We start from the raw sequence: 19,402 nt of genomic DNA on the forward strand, positions 1-19,402 counted from the left end.
TTGGAGAGTGGTTTAAGTGATTTCTTCCTTGCCATGTTACTGACCTTGGATGACATTTCTCCCCAGAACTGCTGTATTAGCCCTATCTGGGAGAAACATAAAAATATATCTTACCCGATGAGGTAAGTTACTCCAGGGCAGCGGCATCAAACTCATTTGTTATGGGGGCAGGATCTGGCATAAAAGAGCCCTTGTTGAGCTGGCCCATGTCGAGCCGGGCCGTGGGTGTATCTATTTAAGATTAGGTAGCTGAGATATAAATTGTATAAAAAACACAAACATATATATATTATATATATATCAAAACTTAAAACATGCTTAAAATGTTAGCACTCGTTGGTCTTAAAGGTGCTTTCTTTGTATTTGTTCCCCAGAGAGCACTGAGATCCAGCTCCCAAAGTCTTCTAAAAATCCCTGGACCAAAGGAGGCCACGCTGAAAGTAACGAGGCAGCAGGCCTTCTCAGTAATGGCTCCCCACTGGTGGAATCAGCTACCGGAGGAAGTGCGAGCCCTGCGGGATGTTAACCAATTCCGCAGGGCCTGCAAAACTACCCTCTTCCAACAAGCTTATAGGGAACTCTGAATGTGACAACTAGCCATCTGGATAGACATCCCACTGAAAATAGCACCTTTAATTTAGTATGGTTTTATAATTTTTATGTAACTTTTAAACTGTATTTTAACTGTATCTTTTATGAATTGTATAATTGATCATGGTATACCATGTCCTGTTAGCCGCCCTGAGCCTGCTCCGGCGGGGAGGGCGGGATACAAATAAAACTTATTATTATTTCTCCCATTCACAGTAGCTTTGCTCTGCGATTGAGAGAGCCTGGCAAAGCAAGCTCTGCCTCCCCCCCCCCTTCCTCCCCAAGGGAGGAGTCTCAGCCAATCGAGAAAATAGAGGTTTTGTTCTGTAGCTCCAGTGCAATTGAGAAGCCTTGCAAAGCAAGCTGTGATGCAGAAGGAAGCAAGAGAGAGGGAGAAGGAAGCAGATGACAGCCAGTCGCTCGGGGGCCTGATAGGAACCCTCCAGGGGCCTGATTTGGCCCCCAAACTGCATGTTTGACATCCTTGCTCTAAGGGGCTATTTAGAGTTGAGCAAATGGTGAAGAAAAATGTGATAGTCTGGACCTTCAGCGGCTACTATTTGCCAGTTAAATATGCCCGGTAGGTTCAGTCATATTTATAGATGTCTGAATGTTTTGTCTCGTTTGGCCCTTAATGCAAATGTTGGGGGGGGGGGGAGTAATAGAACCACAGCTATCTAGTAAGATTGAATTTCAATCCTATCGACTTGGGTTGTCTGGAAAATCCTCAGCTGTTAATTATGCGTGTGGTTAATTGTACTACTAAAAACTTAATTAGCCATTGTTAGAAGAATGATTGCTGGAACAGATGTTGTGAAAAACCGTCTTGCACTTTGGATAGAAGCATGAAATATTTCATCTGTTACGTGGCTTGAATCGCACCTTGGTGTTGGTGCTTCCTTCCCTGTGTGTTGTTTAATAAACAGCTGTAAAAACACCCCGCTGGAATTTCTGTTTAAGTTTAACCTCTTAAATCCAGCATTTAATGTGACCCGACGAACCTTCCGTCCTATTCAGTGGGTAAGTAGGTGTCTCATAGCACACGGGCTATAAGCGGTGGCCACACCTGTGCCTTCTACACCTGGCGTGGGAATGAAGTGAATATTTTCTTCTAGCAGTTATATACCTTGAGAATTAGATGAGATGGTTCCATATGATTTGCAAGGGCTTAAAGGTGAGCAGTTGAGATAATGTGTTACTGACTCCTTAAAAGCAAGTCTGCTTCGATGCACAATACAATGAACAAGAACAGCGAACAGTATTTGTCTTCTTCATAGTTTCTGTTCCTTATAAATATGTGGTGTTATCTTACTACATCATAGCCATTTGAACGAAGTTGAACGGATAGAGTAACTTTTAAAGTTAACTGCATAGGTATTGTAGGTTGGACGGCAGATATTTTGCATTTGTACCGAAGCTGTAGATGATGAATGAAAATTTTGGCCATCCTGTTCATGTATGATTTTTTTTTTTTTGATTTTGTGTACATTTTCAGAGTAGGAATCGTGGCCTAGATTTTGTAGTTCAACTCAAGCATCTTGTAGTCCAGATGAAACTGGATTAAGAGGGTCAAATGAGTCCCCAGCTTGCTGGGGGGAAGTGTAGATGACTGAGGAAGGAAATGGCAAACCACCCCAAAAAAAGTCTGCCGTGAAAACGTTGTAAAAGCAACGTCACCCCAGAGTAGGAAACGACTGGGGCTTGCACAGGGGACTACTTTTACCTTTTTTGGCGTTTTCACAGCAGACTTTTAATGGGGTGGTTTGCCATTGCCTTCCCCAGTCTTCTACACTTGACTCCCAGCAAGCTGGGTACTCATTTGACCAACCTCGGAAAGGATGGAAGGCTGTGTCAACCTCGAGCCGGCTACCTGAACCCAGCTTCTGCTGTGATCGAACTCAGGTTGTGAGCAGAGCTAGGCATGCAGTACTGCAGCTTACCGCTCTGTGCCACGGGCTCTGTATTAGAGTGACACAAAGAAAGATAGAATCCTTTCGAACTCTGTAGTGACACTGACGATAAATATATCTGCAGGTCACATAGTTTTTGTGTTTTCTCCTTGTTGAATGTACTTTGTCCAGGACTACAGTTTATGATAGAATAAAGTAAATTTTGAAACTGATTGAACCCTTGAGATTTATTAGAGTTTGTAGAATCTTTTGGGTTCAAGTGCTGTGTTCTACTGGAGAAAGTTTTTCTTCCAGACGTTTCGTTCTCAGCTGCGGAGAACATCCTCAGTGGCGTTGCAGCCGGAGCAGGCGCTCTGACCTTCTTGGCTGCTGCAGTCCTGGCCCCACTCAATGCACAGCAGCCAAGAAGGTCAGAGAGCCTGCTCCAGCTGCAACGCCACTGAGGATGTTCTCCACAGCTGAGAACGAAACGTCCGGAAGGAAAACTTTCTTCAGTAGAACACGGCACTTGAGCCCGAAAGATTCTACAAACCCTAATGATGTTGCCAGCCGTGAAAACCTGAAATCCTTGAGATTTAATTTTAGCCTTAAGCAATTGGACTTTGGCTGCCCTCAGTGGAGACCTTTAGGGCCAGCTGATATCAAGCTGGTTATCAATCACGATTTTATTTGCAAGCTCCACAGTTGATAATTTCTGTATTTTAACCCAAATGTCTCACTTGCTACCAAGAAAACCAGTAGGGGAAAGGTTTAGGGGGAAATGGGAAAACTGTAGTTGAACCATGACAGTATGTCACATAATCTGTGGACCCTAAGGCCTATTTAATATGTGACCATAATAGATTGTTTCTTTTACAGCATTTGCACATCAAGACGCTGACAGATGATGTGGTAAGATTGTTTGATTTTTTTTTTTGGAGGGGGGACTGTTGCATGACTAACCTGGTGTCTTGCTTTCTAGAACAGCTGCTTCATTGTAGGGGGGGGCGGGAAATAGCTTTGGAAAGCAGTGTTCTCTGATTTGCAAATCCAGCAGCTAGATGAAATAAGTTAAATTCAGCATGCCGGTGGTCAGTTTGAGAGCCAGTTGGTGTAGTGGTTAAGTGTGCAGACTCTTATCTGGGAGAACCGGGTTTGATTCCCCACTCCTCCACTTGCACCTGCTGGAATGGCCTTGGGTTAGCCATAGCTCTGGCAGAGGTTGTCCTTGAAAGGGCAGCTGCTGTGAGAGCCCTCTCCAGCTCCACCCACCTCACAGGGTGTCTGTTGTGGAGGAGGAAGGGAAAGGAGATTGTGAGCCACTCTGAGACTCTGTCTTTGAAAGGGCAGCTGCTGTGAGAGCCCTCTCCAGCCCCACCTACCTCACAGAGTGTCTGTTGTGGGGAGAAAGGTAAAGGAGATTGTAGGCCGCTCTGAGACTCTGTCCTTGAAAGGGCAGCTGCTGTGAGAGCTCTCTCAGCCCCACCCACCTCACAGGGTGTCTGTTGTGGGGGAGGAAGGGAAAGGAGATTGTGAGCCGCTCTGAGACTCTTTGGAGTGGAGGGCAGGATATAAATCCAATATTTTCTTCTTCTTCAATAACTCATTTAATGGCACTATATTCCCCCCTCCTCCACTTGGAGCTGCTGGAATGGCCTTGGGTCAGCCATAGCTCTGGCAGAGGTTGTCCTTGAAAGGGCAGCTGCTGTGAGAGCCCTCTCCAGCCCCACCCACCTCACAGGGTGTCTGTTGTGGGGGGGGAGAAGATATAGGAGATTGTAAGCCGCTCTGAATCTCTGGTTCAGAGAGAAGGGCGGGATATAAATCTGCAGTCTTCTTTATCACACAGAACTGTGTTTCTTATGCTTTGGCTACCTGGAAATTCTCATTTTATTTAAATTTTAGCAGTGTAAAAGGCATAATTCATTTATCTGTCAACTGCTGAGCGGAATGCACAGATCTTTCCACTGGTGGTCCTAATAAAAACTGTCATATTCTGTCCACAGATTGTGGCTGGGAATACTCAATTGCTCATACCTTCTACTGGTCTGCAGTAATAGTTGATTCCACTGCAATAAAAATTCATACTGAATCTTATATTAAGCATGTTAGCGTAAGGCAGAGAGCTCTTTAAATTGTGAAGAATGAAACCGTCGCCAATGTTTATTGTCTTTAATTACATCTAAATTAATGAGTTAATCAAATGATTTTTATTCCTACGCTTTTTGTGATTTGATTTGGTTGCCCTTCAAATTTTTAACTGTTTGCCAGACGATAAAATTTTTACTGCAAGCTCAAACAATCTATGGCAAACGCATGTTCTGGTAAAGGAAATCTCTTCCACATACTGTGAAATTGGGCCAAACACAGCTCGGGTGCAGTGAAAAGTACATGCCCGCACAGTACTTGAGCTTGATAGATATCATGTGTGCTTTCTGTTAAAAAGGGTTACTGTAGCGCTCAGTTTAAGTTCTTGTCCTAAAAGAATTTACGACAAAATTGATGAAAACTGACAGGTTTTGCAGCACCACTGGCTTCTGTGACACCCTAACGTTCAACACCTTCTTGTGCCAAGCATTCATTTGCATTAAATCTGCTTTTTCGGTTGGCGTTTTTCCAGCTGCAGAACCATAGCTTCGTCTAAAACTTGAGGCTGACATACAGGCCTTCAGTTCTGAGATTAGTGGTTACTGTTTTGATAGGCTTCTCTTTATAGCCGAGAGTTTTATGACTTTGAGTCTTTGTACCTGTTTTTTATATATACCTAAATAGCCATTTGTTCTGGTTTATATGTTTATAGAGTACGATAATAAAACTTTTCCGCTGATGTGGATAAAATATAAATTTCTGAAATGTGCTCATTCTAAGATTTTTTATTTTTTTATTTTTTGACAGATGGATCGATTTGCCAGCATACGTATCCCAGGCAGCAAAAAAGAAAGGCCGCCTCTGCCGCATATGAAGCAGTCCCATTCCTCAAGTAGTGATTGGTCCCTACCTGCAGATGGAGATGACTTTATCCCTGCACCACTGTCTGATAGAGAGATCTTAGCCCTTTTTGAAAAAATGATGGTAAGGATCATAGTGGAATATTCTCTGTTGTTATTGTGCCGTCTTGAACATATGAACATATGAAGCTGCCTTATACTGGATCAGACCCTTGGTCCATCAAAGTCAGTATTGTCTTCTCAGACTGGCAGCGGCTCTCCAGGGTCTCAAGCAGAGGATTTTCACACCTATTTGCCTGGACCCTTTTTTGGAGATGCCGGGGATTGAACCTGGGACCTTCTGCTTCCCAAGCAGATGCTCTACCACTGAGCCACCGTCCCTCCCTAATCCAGATGACAGCAGACAGTGTGCAATTGCAATAAAAAAAGTCCAGCACCATGCTGGGAATTATTAGGAAGGGAATTGAAAACAAATCAGCCAGCATCATAATGCCCCTGTATAAATCGATGGTGCGGCCTCATTGGGAGTACTGTGTACAATTCTGGTCACCACACCTCAAAATGGATATTATAGCATTGAAAAAAGTGCAGAAAAGGATAGAATGATTCAAGGGTTGGAACACTTTCCCTATGAAGAAAGGTTAAAACGCTTGGGGCTTTTTTGCTCGGAGAAATGTCGACTGCGGGGTGACATGATCGAGGTTGACAAGATTATGCATGGGATAGAGAAAGTAGAGAAAGAAGTACTTTTCTCCCTTTCTCACAATATGAGAACTCGTGGGCATTCAATGAAATTGCTGAGCAGTCGGGTTAGAACGGATAAAAGGAAGTCCTTCTTCACCTAAAGGGTGCTTAACACATGGAATTCACTGCCACAGGAGGTGGTGGCTGCAAGCATTGACAGCTTCAAGAGGGGATTGAATAAGCATATGGGGCAGAGGTCCATCAGTGGCTTTTAGCCACAGCGTATTGTTGGAACTCTCTGGGGCAGTGATGCTCTGTATTCTTGGTGCTTGGGGGGGCACAGTGGGGGGAGCTTCTAGCACCACTGGTGGGCCTCCTGATGGCACTTGTTTTTTTTAGGCCACTGCGTGACACAGAATGTTGGACTGGATGAAGTTGAGACTTAGTTTTCGTGGTTCCCTCGTTATAAAACAGGGGTGACCAAACTTGCTTAGCATAAGAGCCACATAGAATAAACGCCAGATGTTTGAGAGCTGCAGGACAGGAAGGAATGGCAGGCAGGCAAATAGATGGAGAGGAGGGAGGGAGGAGAGGTGGAAAGAAAACAACTTTAAGTGCATTCTCCAAGCCAGCTGACAGGGTGGTGGGGGCTTTGAGAACCACAAAATGTGTGTGAAAGAGCCACATGTGGCTGCTGAGCTGCAGTTTGGCCACCCTTGCTATAAAATAATGCCAATGAAACGTTTCCTCAGCGTGTCCATTTCAGGCTTTTATCTCTTTACCCTCCCCTCATCCCCCCTGCTGTCTGGAATGGAGACCTTGTAAAATAATTAGCTGCGGTACGTTGTGAGTGAAAATTAGTGGGGAGCTGCATTACAGGCCTACTATGAACGTCTGTTCCCTTCCCTCACCTCTCTGTGGCGCTAACTTTACATTTACAAACCATCTTGACACCACACTGCTGCATGGTTATGGCTTGTAAAGAAGGCAGTAGCAACCTGCATCTAAAGAACCGTCTGAGGTCCATTTTAGAGCGAGCACGCCAACTGATAAAGGCATAGTCCTTCACTACCAGGTGCACACTTCCTTAAATTTAAAATCTTAGGTAGGGCCTCTCGAAAGCACCACTTTTGTGTGTCGGCTACAAATAAATTTGTCCAAATGTTTGGTTCTTGATTTGCTAATAAGCATCAGAATGTAACTGCTGGCAGCCTGCAGTGGAGGGCTGCTGAAATCCTGCACCGCTTTTGTCAAATCCCTTTTTGTTGGTTGTTTTCATAATTATGATGGAAACGAGTCCATTGTTCATTCTGCATTGCTGTGTTTTGTTTCTCATTGGTTCTTTCCCCTCCCTTTTGTATCCTATGGCCGGTGGAAGGTAATTTGCAGCACTGCAAATTCCAGTGGTGTAGACATAAAGGCAAAACTGCAAATAATTCTGGGAGGAAGAACTTTAATCTGTTAACTGGAAGTAGAAGTGAGCTGAGATGGGAAGTGTGGTAAACATGTTCTGTTTGCCTGACCTTGATTTTTTTTCTTCAAGGGGTCAAGCCAGAGAAGCTGGTAGCCCTTCAATCATAGTTGAGTCAGGCATACTTGTATGGTTATATAAGAACATAAGAGAAGCCATGTTGGATCAGGCCGATGGCCCATCCAGTCCAACACTCTGTGTCACACAGTGGCCAGAAAATGCAGGTGCCATCAGGAGGTCCATCAGTGGGACAAGGATACTAGAAGCCCTCCCACTGTCCCCTCCCCCAAACACCAAGAATACAGAGTATGACTGCCTCAGACAGAGAGTTCCAACGATAAGCTGTGGATAATAGCCATCTGATGGACTTCTGCTCCATATGCTTATCCAATCCCCCCTTGAAGCTGTCTATGCTTGTAGCTGCCACCACCTGTGGCAGTGAATTTCATGTGTTAATCACCCTTTGGGTGAAGAAGTACTTCCTTTTATCAGTTCTTCCCCAACTGCTTAACAATTTCATTGAATGCCCATGAGTCCTTATATTGTGAGAAAGGGAGAAAAGTACTTCTCTCTACCTTCTTTATCCCATCCATAATCTTGTAAACCTCTATCATGTCAGCACTCAGTTGACGTTTCTCCAAGTGAAAGAGCCCCAAGCGTTTTAACCTTTCTTCATAAGGAAAGTGTTCCAACCCTTGAATCATTCTAGTCCTTTTCTGCACTTTTTTCAATGCTATAATATCTTTTTTGAGGTGTGGTGACCAGAATTGTACACAGTATTCCAAATAAGACAGCACCATCGATTTATACAGGGGCATTATGATACTGGCGGATTTGTTTTCAGTTCCCTTCCTACTAATTCCCAGCATGGCATTGGCCTTTTTTATTGTAATTGCACACTGTCTCGACATTCTCAGTGAGTTATTTACCTCAACCCCAAGTTCTCTCTCTTGGCCAGTGAGAAATGGGGAGAAAGAACCGTGGGTACGTCTCTTCATTTCAGTCTAATGTTGGCTACCAGCTGTTGAATACTTGAGTACAGAGGAAACTGAAAGGCTACACGTTCTTTTTAAAATCTTGTAGCTTGTTGGTTAAAAATACAAACGTTTATTGGGAGAATATTACCTAGTTTGTACAGTGGGGAGCATCTGCGGGAATTGTGGGGGTCAAGAGACAGGCTATTTAAGATACCGGTGTTAGACAAATACTCCTGAAGCCTTCTGTATTAGCATGACATTTTACATATAATTGGAATTGTGTATTGCAGTAGCTTCAAGTGCTATATTTTTGGGGTTGTTGGATGCCAGAATCATAGAATCATAGAGTTGAAAGGGTCATCTAGTCCAACCCCCTGCATAATGCAGGCAACCCACAAATACCTACCCCAAATTCACAGGATCTTCATTGCTGTCAGATGGCCATCTAACCTCTGTTTAAACACCTCCAAGCAAGGAGAGCTCACCACCTCCCGTGGAAGCCTGTTCCACTGAGGAATCGCTCTGTCAGGAAGTTCTTCCTAATTAATTTCAACCCATTGGTTCTGGTCCTGCCTTCCGGGGCCACAGAAAACAATTCCATACCACCCTCTATATGACAACCCTTCATGTACTTGAAGATGGTGATCCTATCACCTCTCAACCGCCTCCTCTCCAGGCTAAACATGCCCAGCTCCTTCAACCTTTCCTCATAGGACTCGGTCTCCAGACCCCTCACCATCTTCGTCGGCCTCCTCTGGACCCATTCCAGCTTGTCTATCTCCTTAAAATGTGGTGCCCAAAACTGAACACAATACTCCAGGTGAGGTCTTACCAGAGTAGAGTAAAGCGAGACCATCACATCACGTGATCTGGACACTACACTTCTGTTGATACAGCCCAAAATTGCATTTGCCTTTTTAGTTACCGCATCACACTGTTGACTCATGTTCAGCGTATGGTCCACTAAGACCCCTAGATCCTTTTCGCTACTGCTTGTTAGCTGCTTGGATGCTTTTGCTTCTTCAGGTTTCTAATAGAGAAACTAGTCCTGTGTAGAAATGGTTAACCTCTTTTCAGAGTTTCGGGAAAGCTTTCCGAAAACAAGATGTCAAATCTTTCTGGTCTTTATATTGATCTTGTAGTTCCCTCGAATTGGTTGTACTACAACAGTCGTGACAGTGGATTTGTGCTAAGCATTGCAGTTAAAGGAAATAGTGAAAAATGAGTGGAGAGAATGTGATGAAGCTGAGTAGGTGTTTGAGCAGCCTTGCCTTCTTTAGCCCTTCGTAAGTGCCGCAATGGCAATAGCCCCTGAATTTAGATAGCAGGGGTGTCTTCATTTTTTTCAAAATAAGATGATGCTATTTGAAGGAGTAAGAGATCATCTTGTTATGGATGGCTCTGAAGTGGCACAAGACAGGAGGTAGCTTAATACTTAATTAGACTAGGGAATCATGTATCTGATCCCTGTGCTAACTTTGCTTTCCTTTTTTGCCTTAGGAAGACATGAATTTAAATGAAGATCGAAAGACTCCACTGCGAGAGAAGGACTTCAGTACCAAAAAAGAGATGGTGAAGCAATATATCAGTACCGCTGCTAAAGCCGTAAGTGCCCTTCCCCTTTATTTTTGCTCAGAAAGGTCCTGCTGCTGTATCTGTGCAATCCGTCACAGTCTTGACGGGACCGCGGAGGAGAAACTGAAGCCGCAACATAGGAAAAACTCTCCGCATAAAACACAATTCTGACTCGTTATGAATAATAGGTGTCAAAATACAAAAAGAGTATCAACAGGACACAGCATATCAGTCACGCACAAAGTTAAAACCTCACAAGATCTTCTTCGTGGTCTCTGTGCTTCACACTCATGGGATAGAGTGCCTGTGCTGATCCCCGAACCGGTACCTAAAAAGCGTGGGATTTTTTCGCGCTCGGCACCAACGGGCATGCACAGGCTTCCCAGTGCGCATGCTCACCGGCGCCAGCGCGAGGATCCCGCCAGTTCCTTTCTGACTGCTGCGCTGAGAGGATCTCCTTTTGTGTCCCCGGTCGGTAAAGTAATCTTAGATTGCTTTTTTCCTGATGTATATAGCCCGTTTGTTATATTCTTAGTGTAGTTAGTTGTTAGATAGTTAGTGTTGTTAAAAAAAAAAAAGATTGTTGGACTTGCCCTTCGGGGCTTGGTTTTTCTCCTGTGTTTTTCCCCTCAGAGACAGAGGGAGTGGCCGTCGGGGGGGGGGGGGCAATCTTCTTCCCACAGGAGCGGCACCTCTTAAAAAACCCCCAACGTCTTTCCATAGACGCCCAGGAAAAAACTCCACCCAGGAAAGTTAAGACCAGTATTAATAGACAAAAGATAAAAATACATCATAAATAAAAACATATAAAACAACTACATAAAACAATGGTAGGTGGTATTTGATCTCACATCAAAATATATTGACGTATTGATGATGGACTACCAACTCCATCGATGTTAAAATTTTATTATGTAAGTATTTCTGCTGGATGTCCTGTAAGAAAAAGATCCCCAGTCACAATATGATGTTCGAGGAGGGCCAAATGGATTCATTCCTGCTTTCCTGTTGTTGTCGACTTTAATTCGGAAATGCCTGGCGGAAGAGCGCCGTTTTACAGGCCCAGCGGAACTGTGGAAGCTCTCGCAGGGCCCTAACCTCCTCCGGCAGTTCATTCCACCAGGCAGGAGCCGCAACAGAAAAGGCCCTGGCTCTGGTCGTCTTGAGCCCGGCCTCTTTGATGCTGGGGATCGAGAGCAGATTTTGCGACCCCGACCGAAGTGCTCTCTGGGGCACATGCGGGGAAGGGTGGGCCCTGGGGTATGCAGGTCCCTGGCCACATGCGGCTGAGCCCACCACAGGAAAGGAGGTTTCATCTGCGACTTGAAACCAAAGAGACCAAATCCTGTTCTAGACTTCAAGCGCTGAGTCCAGAAGCAGAATTATATAACGGCAAAGCTAATTCTAACACTGGAACGAAGCACGAAACACAGGCGTTTATACGAGGAAATACTGCAGGGCTCACGAGGACTCCGCCTCCGCTATTATGCGTTTGCGAACCGTGTGCAAGATTGAACTGCCACTCAACAAGCACCCAACGTGCACCCAATCGTTTCGCTGCACGATTGTACATTGAGAAGCGACAAATCTTACATGAAAATAAAATGCGACAGATAAATAAATAGTCTATTCACAGCCTAAGCCAACATTTCAAACAGTAACGTCATACAAAAACTGATTGACCATAAAATCATACATAAAAAAAGGTAAAGGTAGTCCCCTGTGCAAGCACCAGTCGTTTCCGACTCTGGGGTGACATTGCTTTCACGTTTTCACGGCAGACTTTTTATGGGGTGGTTTGCCATTGCCTTCCCCGGTCATCTACACTCCCCCCCCCCCCAGCAAGCTGGGGACTCGTTTGACCGACCTCGGAAGGATGGAAGGCTGAGTCAACCTCGAGCCGGCTACCTGAACCAGCTTCCGCTGGGATCGAACTCAGGTCGTGAGCAGAGGGCTCCGACTGCACTACTGCAGTTTTACCACTCTGCGCCACGGGGCTCATTAAAATCATACATAAAAAGGCAGAAAACACTGTTGTAAAACTACAAATATAACAGAACATGGCAGTTACAGCAAACAGATTGGCAAAGGTGTTTAGTCAATTTCTGACTGAATTATTAGAGTTTTCCTTACTCTTGTGGCAAGCCAGCTGAATGTTGCTAATTCGTATGTAACCTCATGGTTCTTATCGCTAAGAAGATTCTTAAGGAGTTGCAATTTTTGGCTACTGGTAAAAGGTCTGGCCGTGGAAAATGGAAGTACTTCTTGATGATCATTATAAGCCAAAATGTGACAGAACACTGTAAAAATTGTCACACAACACAAAATTATGGACACCCCGGCTAAGAGGCGTGGGGATGACTCGGGGACCCGATCATCCGCACCGAAGAAGGTGAAATCGAAGGAGAAGGTGCAATCGAAGGATACAGCTACAGCGGTTGCCCGGCCGGTGACGAACGTCATCCTACAGGAGGTGAAGGAGCCTTGGGCGAAGCCCGCTTCTACACCCGTGTCATCGAGAAGGTTGGACCATATGTACCGTGTCCAAGAGTCCGGGGCTGAGTTCCTCTTTACACATCCAAAGCCAAATTCGGTGGTTGTTTCCTCCTCGTCGAAGGCCCGCAAGACGCACTCCTCTCCACCAGACAAGGAGGGAAAGAAGCTGGATAACGTCGGGAGGAAGTTTTACTCTGCTGGGGCGCTGGGAGTAAAGGTATCTAACTATGCCGCGTGCATGGCTAGATACCAATACTAGATATAAATACTCTGCTGTTCCCGTGGGAAGGTCGGTTCCTTTATCTGTTCCCACCTCTGCCACTACTGACGAGGGTGGTCAACAAGATTGCAAGAGAGAGACCATGCTGTATCCTGGTGACTCCCTGGTGGCCTTGCCAGAACTGGTTTCCGATCCTGCTCCAACTGGCGAGGGGGGTCTTCTACCAGTTTCCGGCAGAACCCGACCTTCTGTCAGCTCAGGACGGTCATGTACTCCATCACAACGTGCCCCACCTGAAGCTGACAGCGTGGTTCGTCAACCCTGTGGGTTCTCTGGCAGAGTCCAACATGTTTTCTTGAACAGCAGGAAACTTTCTACCCATGCGTGGCGGAGGTTTCTGCGGTTCTTAGTTGATCCCTCAGTTTCACCCCAAAGGGTGGGATTGTTGGTAATTTTTGAGTTTTTGTTATCTCTGGTGGATGCTGGCCTTGTTTTTTCTTCCATCAAGGTTTATTTGGCAGCAATTTCTGTGTTCCATGAACCTGTTGAGGGGCACTCTGCTTTTGCACACCCTCATTCTAAGAGGTTTTTGAAGGGCTTGCTTAGGCTTCATCCTCCATCGAAATCACCCCCACAGTTGTGGGATTTGACTTCAGTTTTGGGCAGGCTGACTCGACGTCCTTTTGAGCCGACGGCCACATGTTAGTTACAGCTTCTTTCTTGGAAGACTGCCTTTTTGGTAGCCATCACATCAGCACGCCGTGCAGGGGAGCTCACGGCTATGCGTTGTGACTACCCGTATCTAGTTTTTCGGGAGGCTGGAGTGTCGTTAGCTCTGATATTTCTTTTCTCCCCAAAGTGGTCTCTCAGTTCCACCTCAACTTAGAAGTTTGGTTGCCTACTTTTCATCCTACTCCTTCCTCGGATGAGGAACATAGGTTGCATGCTCTGGATGTGAAGTGTGCTTTATTGTTTTATTTAAGTCGCTCCAAGAGTTTTCGTAAGGACCAGCAGCTTTTTGTTTCTTATGCTGCTCCTAAGTTAGGTTCCATGGTCTCGTCTCAGCGGCTTTCAAAATGGCTCACTGAGACTATTAAACTGTGTTATTTGTTGGCCAAGAAGCCGTTGCCTGGGCCTATTCGTGGACACTCTACAAGAGTGATGGTGACGTCGGTGGCGTTCCTGAAAAGCGTTTCCCTGACGGACGTTTGCAAGGCTGCCACCTGGTCCTCTCCGCATGCCTTTATGAAGCACTACGCGCTGGACGTGCATGCTCAGCAGAGGACTCGTTTGGGAGCTGCGGTGCTGCAAGCTGCTTCTTCTGGTTGACCGTCTGTTCCCGCCTCCAGGTATGTCTGGCTTGCTAGTCTCCCAGGAGTGTGAAGCACAGAGACCACAAAGAAGATAGACAGGTTGCTTACCTGTAACTGTAGATCTTCGAGTGGTCATCTGTGCATTCACACTACCTGCCTCCTTCCCCACTGCTGACGGTCTCCCTCCAGCAGGGGCTTCCAGCGGTCAGGAAGGAACTGGTGGGATCCTCACGCTGGCGCCGGTGAGCATGTGCACTGGGACGTCTGCGCATGCCCGTTGGTGCCGAGCGCGAAAAAACCCCGGGCTTTTTAGGTACCGATTCGGGGATCGGCGTAGGTGCTCTATCCCATGAGTGTGAATGCACAGATGACCACTCGAAGATCTACAGTTACAGGTAAGCAACCTGTCTTTCCACAGTGCTCCTACGGTCCTTATGTGGCACAAAGCCACTATATTATCTTCAGTGCAATGTTTGAGAAAAAGGTCCAACGAAGAACCGGTCCGCTTTGCAAGCTGTTTCGGATCTCTAATCCTCGTAGGGACCAATCTTGTATATTATGTGCAATTTTCTAGTCCAGTAGTGCCAAAAATTATTCAATCATCAACCATATCGGTCCAGAATTCCTAGCTTTCGCTAATTTTCATGCATAACAGCAGGAACGCCATAGTTGTCAGCAAAGCAGGCGTACACCAGTTACCAGGTGCCCTTCCCCTTCATTTTTGCTCAAAAGGCTCCTGCTGCTGTATCTTTGCAAACAAGATTATTCGCATGTGCCTCCACAGTGTTGTGAGGATATACCAAATGATCCTGTGCCGCTCGCTGCACACGTGTAGGAAACATAAGACATGAGCTTATATTCTTCACCGAATCCGGCAGTGGCCTGATAGCAGCTTGGAAATGCAGGGTTTCTTTGGCCCTTGAATTAAATGCAGCGGCATCGAGCGCTGACTCGGAACCAGAGCGATCGGGAAAGGCTGCAGATTGCTCTTCTCGGAGCAGTAGATATGACTCCCGCCCCCCCGGGCACGCGGGCCACAGCAAACGGCACTGCGTAAGGCATCTCTGCTTCGGCAGAGTATGTGATTATTGCTATGGAGACAGCAAAGCACATGTTTCTCTCTAGCAGACCCACATATATTCCTCTCTGTAATCATTCATGCCGAAAATGAAAATGGTTGTACAGAAGGATTTGGCCACTGAAAGCAAACATAGCGGCTTGGCGCAACGAGCAAAATTGAGGAGCAGGAGGCCGAGATGCAGCTTGTGAGGAGTAGACCTGGTGAAAGGGATGTGAAAGGGAGCTGTGCACAGAAGCCTGATTTCCCCATCTCCCTCCTCCTGCTGCATCCTGAAATGGAGAGCAGTCATAGAAGAAGATATTGGATTTAGGATATAGGAAGTTAGAGAGTTACTCGTCTGAAAAGCGTAGTCTGTAATGTGTGTTTTCTGATTTCCTTGTCAGCTTGTTAATTTGCTTGAAGGAAGAACTTGGTTAATACAGATTTAAAGCCATTTTCAAGCTAAATACGGAGTTCATTTAAATCCAAACCAATTTTGTCTTCAGAGAAATAATTTTGTGTTGTGTGACAATTTTTACAGTTTTCTGTCACATTTTGGCTCATAATGATCATCGAGAAGTACTTCCATTTCCCACGGCCAGACCTTTTACCAGTAGCCAAAAACTGCAACTCCTTAAGAATCTTCTTAGCGATAAGAACCCTGAGGTTTCATACAAATTAGCAACATTCGGCTGGCTTGCCACAAGAGTAAGGAAGACTCTAATAATTCAGTCAGAAATTGACTAAACACCTTTGCCAATCTGTTTGCTGTAACTGCCATGTTCTGTTATATTTGTAGTTTTACAACAGTATTTTCTGCCTTTTTATGTATGATTTTAATGAGCCCCGTGGCGCAGAGTGGTAAAACCGCAGTAGTGCAGTCAGAGCCCTCTGCTCACGACCTGAGTTCGATCCCAGCGGAAGCCGGTTCAGGTAGCCGGCTCGAGGTTGACTCAGCCTTCCATCCTTCCGAGGTCGGTCAAATGAGTCCCCAGGTTGCTGGGGGGGGTGGGGAAGTGTAGATGACCAGGGAAGGCAATGGCAAACCACCCCGTAAAAAGTCTGTCGTGAAAACGTTGTGAAAGCAACGTCACCCCAGAGTCGGAAACGACTGGTGCTTGCACAGGGGACTACCTTGACCTTTTTTTATGTATGATTTTATGGTCAATCAGTTTTTGTATGACGTTACTGTTTTAAATGTTGGCTTAGGCTGTGAATAGACTATTTATCTGTCGCATTTTATTTTCATGTAAGATTTGTCGCTTCTCAATGTACAATCGTGCAGCAAAACGATTGGGTGCACGTTGGGTGCTTGTTGAGTGGCAGTACAGTCTTGCACACGGTTCGCAAATGCATAATAGCGGAGGCGGAGTCCTCGTGAGCCCTGCAGTATTTCCTCGTATAAACGCCTGTGTTTTGTGCCTCGTTCCAGTGTTAGAATTAGCTTTGCCATTATATAATTCTGCTTCTGGACTCAGCGCTTGAAGTCTAGAACAGGATTTGGTCTCTTTGGTTTCCAGACGCAGATGAAACCTCCTTTCCTGTGGTGGGCTCAGCCGCATGTGGCCAGGGACCTGCATACCCCAGGGCCCACCCTTCCCCGCATGTGCCCCAGAGAGCACTTCGGTCGGGGTCGCAAAATCTGCTCTCGATCCCCAGCATCAAAGAGGCCGGGCTCAAGACGACCAGAGCCAGGGCCTTTTCTGTTGCGGCTCCTGCCTGGTGGAATGAACTGCCGGAGAAGGTTAGGGCCCTGCGAGAGCTTCCACAGTTCCGCTGGGCCTGTAAAACGGCGCTCTTCCGCCAGGCATTTCCGCATTAAAATCGAAAACAACAGGAAAGCAGGAATGAATCCATTTGGCCCACCTCGAACATCATATTGTGACTGGGGATCTTTTTCTTACAGGACATCCAGCAGAAATACTTACATAATAAAATTTTAACATCGATGGAGTTGGTAGTCCATCATCAATACGTCAATATATTTTAATGTGAGATCAAATACCACCTACCATTGTTTTATGTAGTTGTTTTATGTGTTTTTATTTATGATGTACTTGTATTTTTATCCTTTGTCTATTAATACTGGTCTTAGGACCTCTTGCAAGAGCCCCGTGGCGCAGTGTTAAAGCTGCAGTACTGCAGTCCTAAGCTCTGCTCACGACCTGAGTTCGATCCCCAGTGGAAGCTGGGTTTTCAGGTAGCCAGCTCGAGGTTGACTCAGCCTTCCATCCTTCTGAGATCGGTCAAATGAGTCCCCAGCTTGCTGGGGGGAAAGCTTAGATGACTGGGGAAGGCAATGGCAAACCACCCCGTGAAAAGTCTGCCGTGAAAACGTTGTGAAGGCAATGTCACCCCAGAGTCGGAAACGACTGGTGCTTGCACAGGGGACCATTCCTTTCCTTATGACCTCTTAATGTGAGCTGCCCTGAATCTGTTTTGGCAGGGAGGGCAGGATACAAGTTGAATGAATGAATGAATGAATGAATGAATGAATGAATGAGAGCCTCATGGATTGCTCCTGTGTGAAATGGAGTGGATTGAATGACAGATATGCACGCTTATTTTATGCCTTTATGGATATAACAATGTTTAAGAATATGGATGTAATTGTGAAGGAACCTGGCAGATACTTGGTGTGCTGTCTCGGGAAGGAAAGGGAACAAGGAGTAATTACAGGTATAAAGAAAATAGATCAAATTACATATGCAGAAATAGATACAGGAACAATTTATCAGTCTTATTTCAGCGTTATGTAAAAAGAAGAAAAAGAGAATACCTAAATGATACCTCACCTCAGGGCTTCCCATGGGCCTTTGGGGCTCCCCTGGAGAGTTGACAACTGGCTGTTTTATCACTTTCCTCCTTCCCAGGGGTTTTCTGACTCACTTCTAGTGTTTCCAAGCAGTTGGGGAAACTATGGTATAGAGGGACTTCTCTCCTTCAACAGTTAAACGATTTATTTAAAACTCACAACTATTTACAGTCGTATCAGAAGTGCACTGAAGAAATGAAATAACACAGGCAAAACTGCTCCATCTCTACCCCTCCTCTAAACTTATGCCCTATCTAGACAGTATGCAGGGCAGGAACTTGGTTACTCTTGGGTAAGTTGGTCAAACATGTTTTCCAAAATGACCACCGATCCTGACCCAAGAGCAGAGCTCCCTCTGTCTGTTTCAGGCACCAGCTGATGACTTCCTGGCTTCCCTCCCAAAACTCAATAACAGAAACAGCAGTTCCTGCCCAGGAACTGGCCCTCTCTCTCCTGCGGCATTGTGGGGCAGATCTCCTCTAATCTTGAGGGATTTCCTATATTCTTTAGGGAATTGTCCTCAGATTACTGGTTATAGACAGGAGGGGAGGGGGGAATGAGGAGACGACTAGTCTCTCCTCCCACTCAACTCAGACAGTTAACACCCGGCCACACACACAATGGCATTTCTCCCACCGATGGTGTATATCAGGGGTGGCCAAACTTCTTTAACATAAGAGCCACATAGAAATAAACATCAAACGTTTGAGAGCCGCAAGGCATGAATGTCAGATGTTTGAGAGCTGGAAGGAAGGAAAATAGATGGGGGGTGGAGGAAGAAGGGAGAGGTGGAAAGAAAGCAACTTTAACTTTAAATGATTTCTCCAAGCCACTGGCTGTCTTGGGTTGGAGAAGTGATTTAAAAAGAGAAATGCCTTGTCCAAGCCAGCCAACAGGGTGGTAAGGGCTTCAAGAGAAGAAGAAGAAGAAATTGGATTTATATCCCGCCCTCCACTCCGAAGAGTCTCAGAGCAGCTCACAATCTCCTTTACCTTCCTCCCCCACAACAGGCACCCTGTGAGGTGGGTGGGGCTGAGAGGGCTCTCCCAGCAGCTGCCCTTTCAAGGACAACCTCTGCCAGAGCTGTGGCTGACCCAAGGCCGTTCCAGCAGGTGCAAGTGGAGGAGTGGGGAATCAAACCCGGTTCTCCCAGATAAGAGTCCGCACACTTACCCACTACACCAAACTGGCTACACCAAACAGAGCCACGCAATACGTGTGAAAGAGCCACATGTGGCTCCCGAGCCACAGTTTGGCTATCCCTGGTGTATATAATTCCAAAGGACTTAGAGGAAGCAGATAAAAACTACGAAGAAAAATGCTAGAAATTTCAATACTAAGATGGAACCTTCTTTCATGTGGT

At 45.8% G+C, this 19,402-nt stretch overlaps 1 protein-coding gene across 1 annotated transcript in view; it reads left to right on the plus strand.

The window, feature by feature from the left end:
• The window catches only part of DIAPH3 (diaphanous related formin 3), a 234,745-nt gene that overhangs the window by 6,443 nt on the left and 208,900 nt on the right, over positions 1–19,402 (plus strand). The window contains exons 2-4 of the mRNA XM_060233550.1: positions 3,360–3,392; positions 5,376–5,552; positions 10,061–10,165. Coding sequence (XP_060089533.1) covers positions 5,376–5,552; positions 10,061–10,165 — 282 coding nt within the window. The 5' untranslated portion in view covers positions 3,360–3,392. The remainder of the gene's footprint in view (positions 1–3,359; positions 3,393–5,375; positions 5,553–10,060; positions 10,166–19,402) is intronic.

Source organism: Heteronotia binoei, chromosome 3, assembly GCF_032191835.1.
Source record: "Heteronotia binoei isolate CCM8104 ecotype False Entrance Well chromosome 3, APGP_CSIRO_Hbin_v1, whole genome shotgun sequence".
In the NCBI taxonomy this organism is placed as follows: Eukaryota; Metazoa; Chordata; class Lepidosauria; order Squamata; family Gekkonidae; genus Heteronotia; species Heteronotia binoei.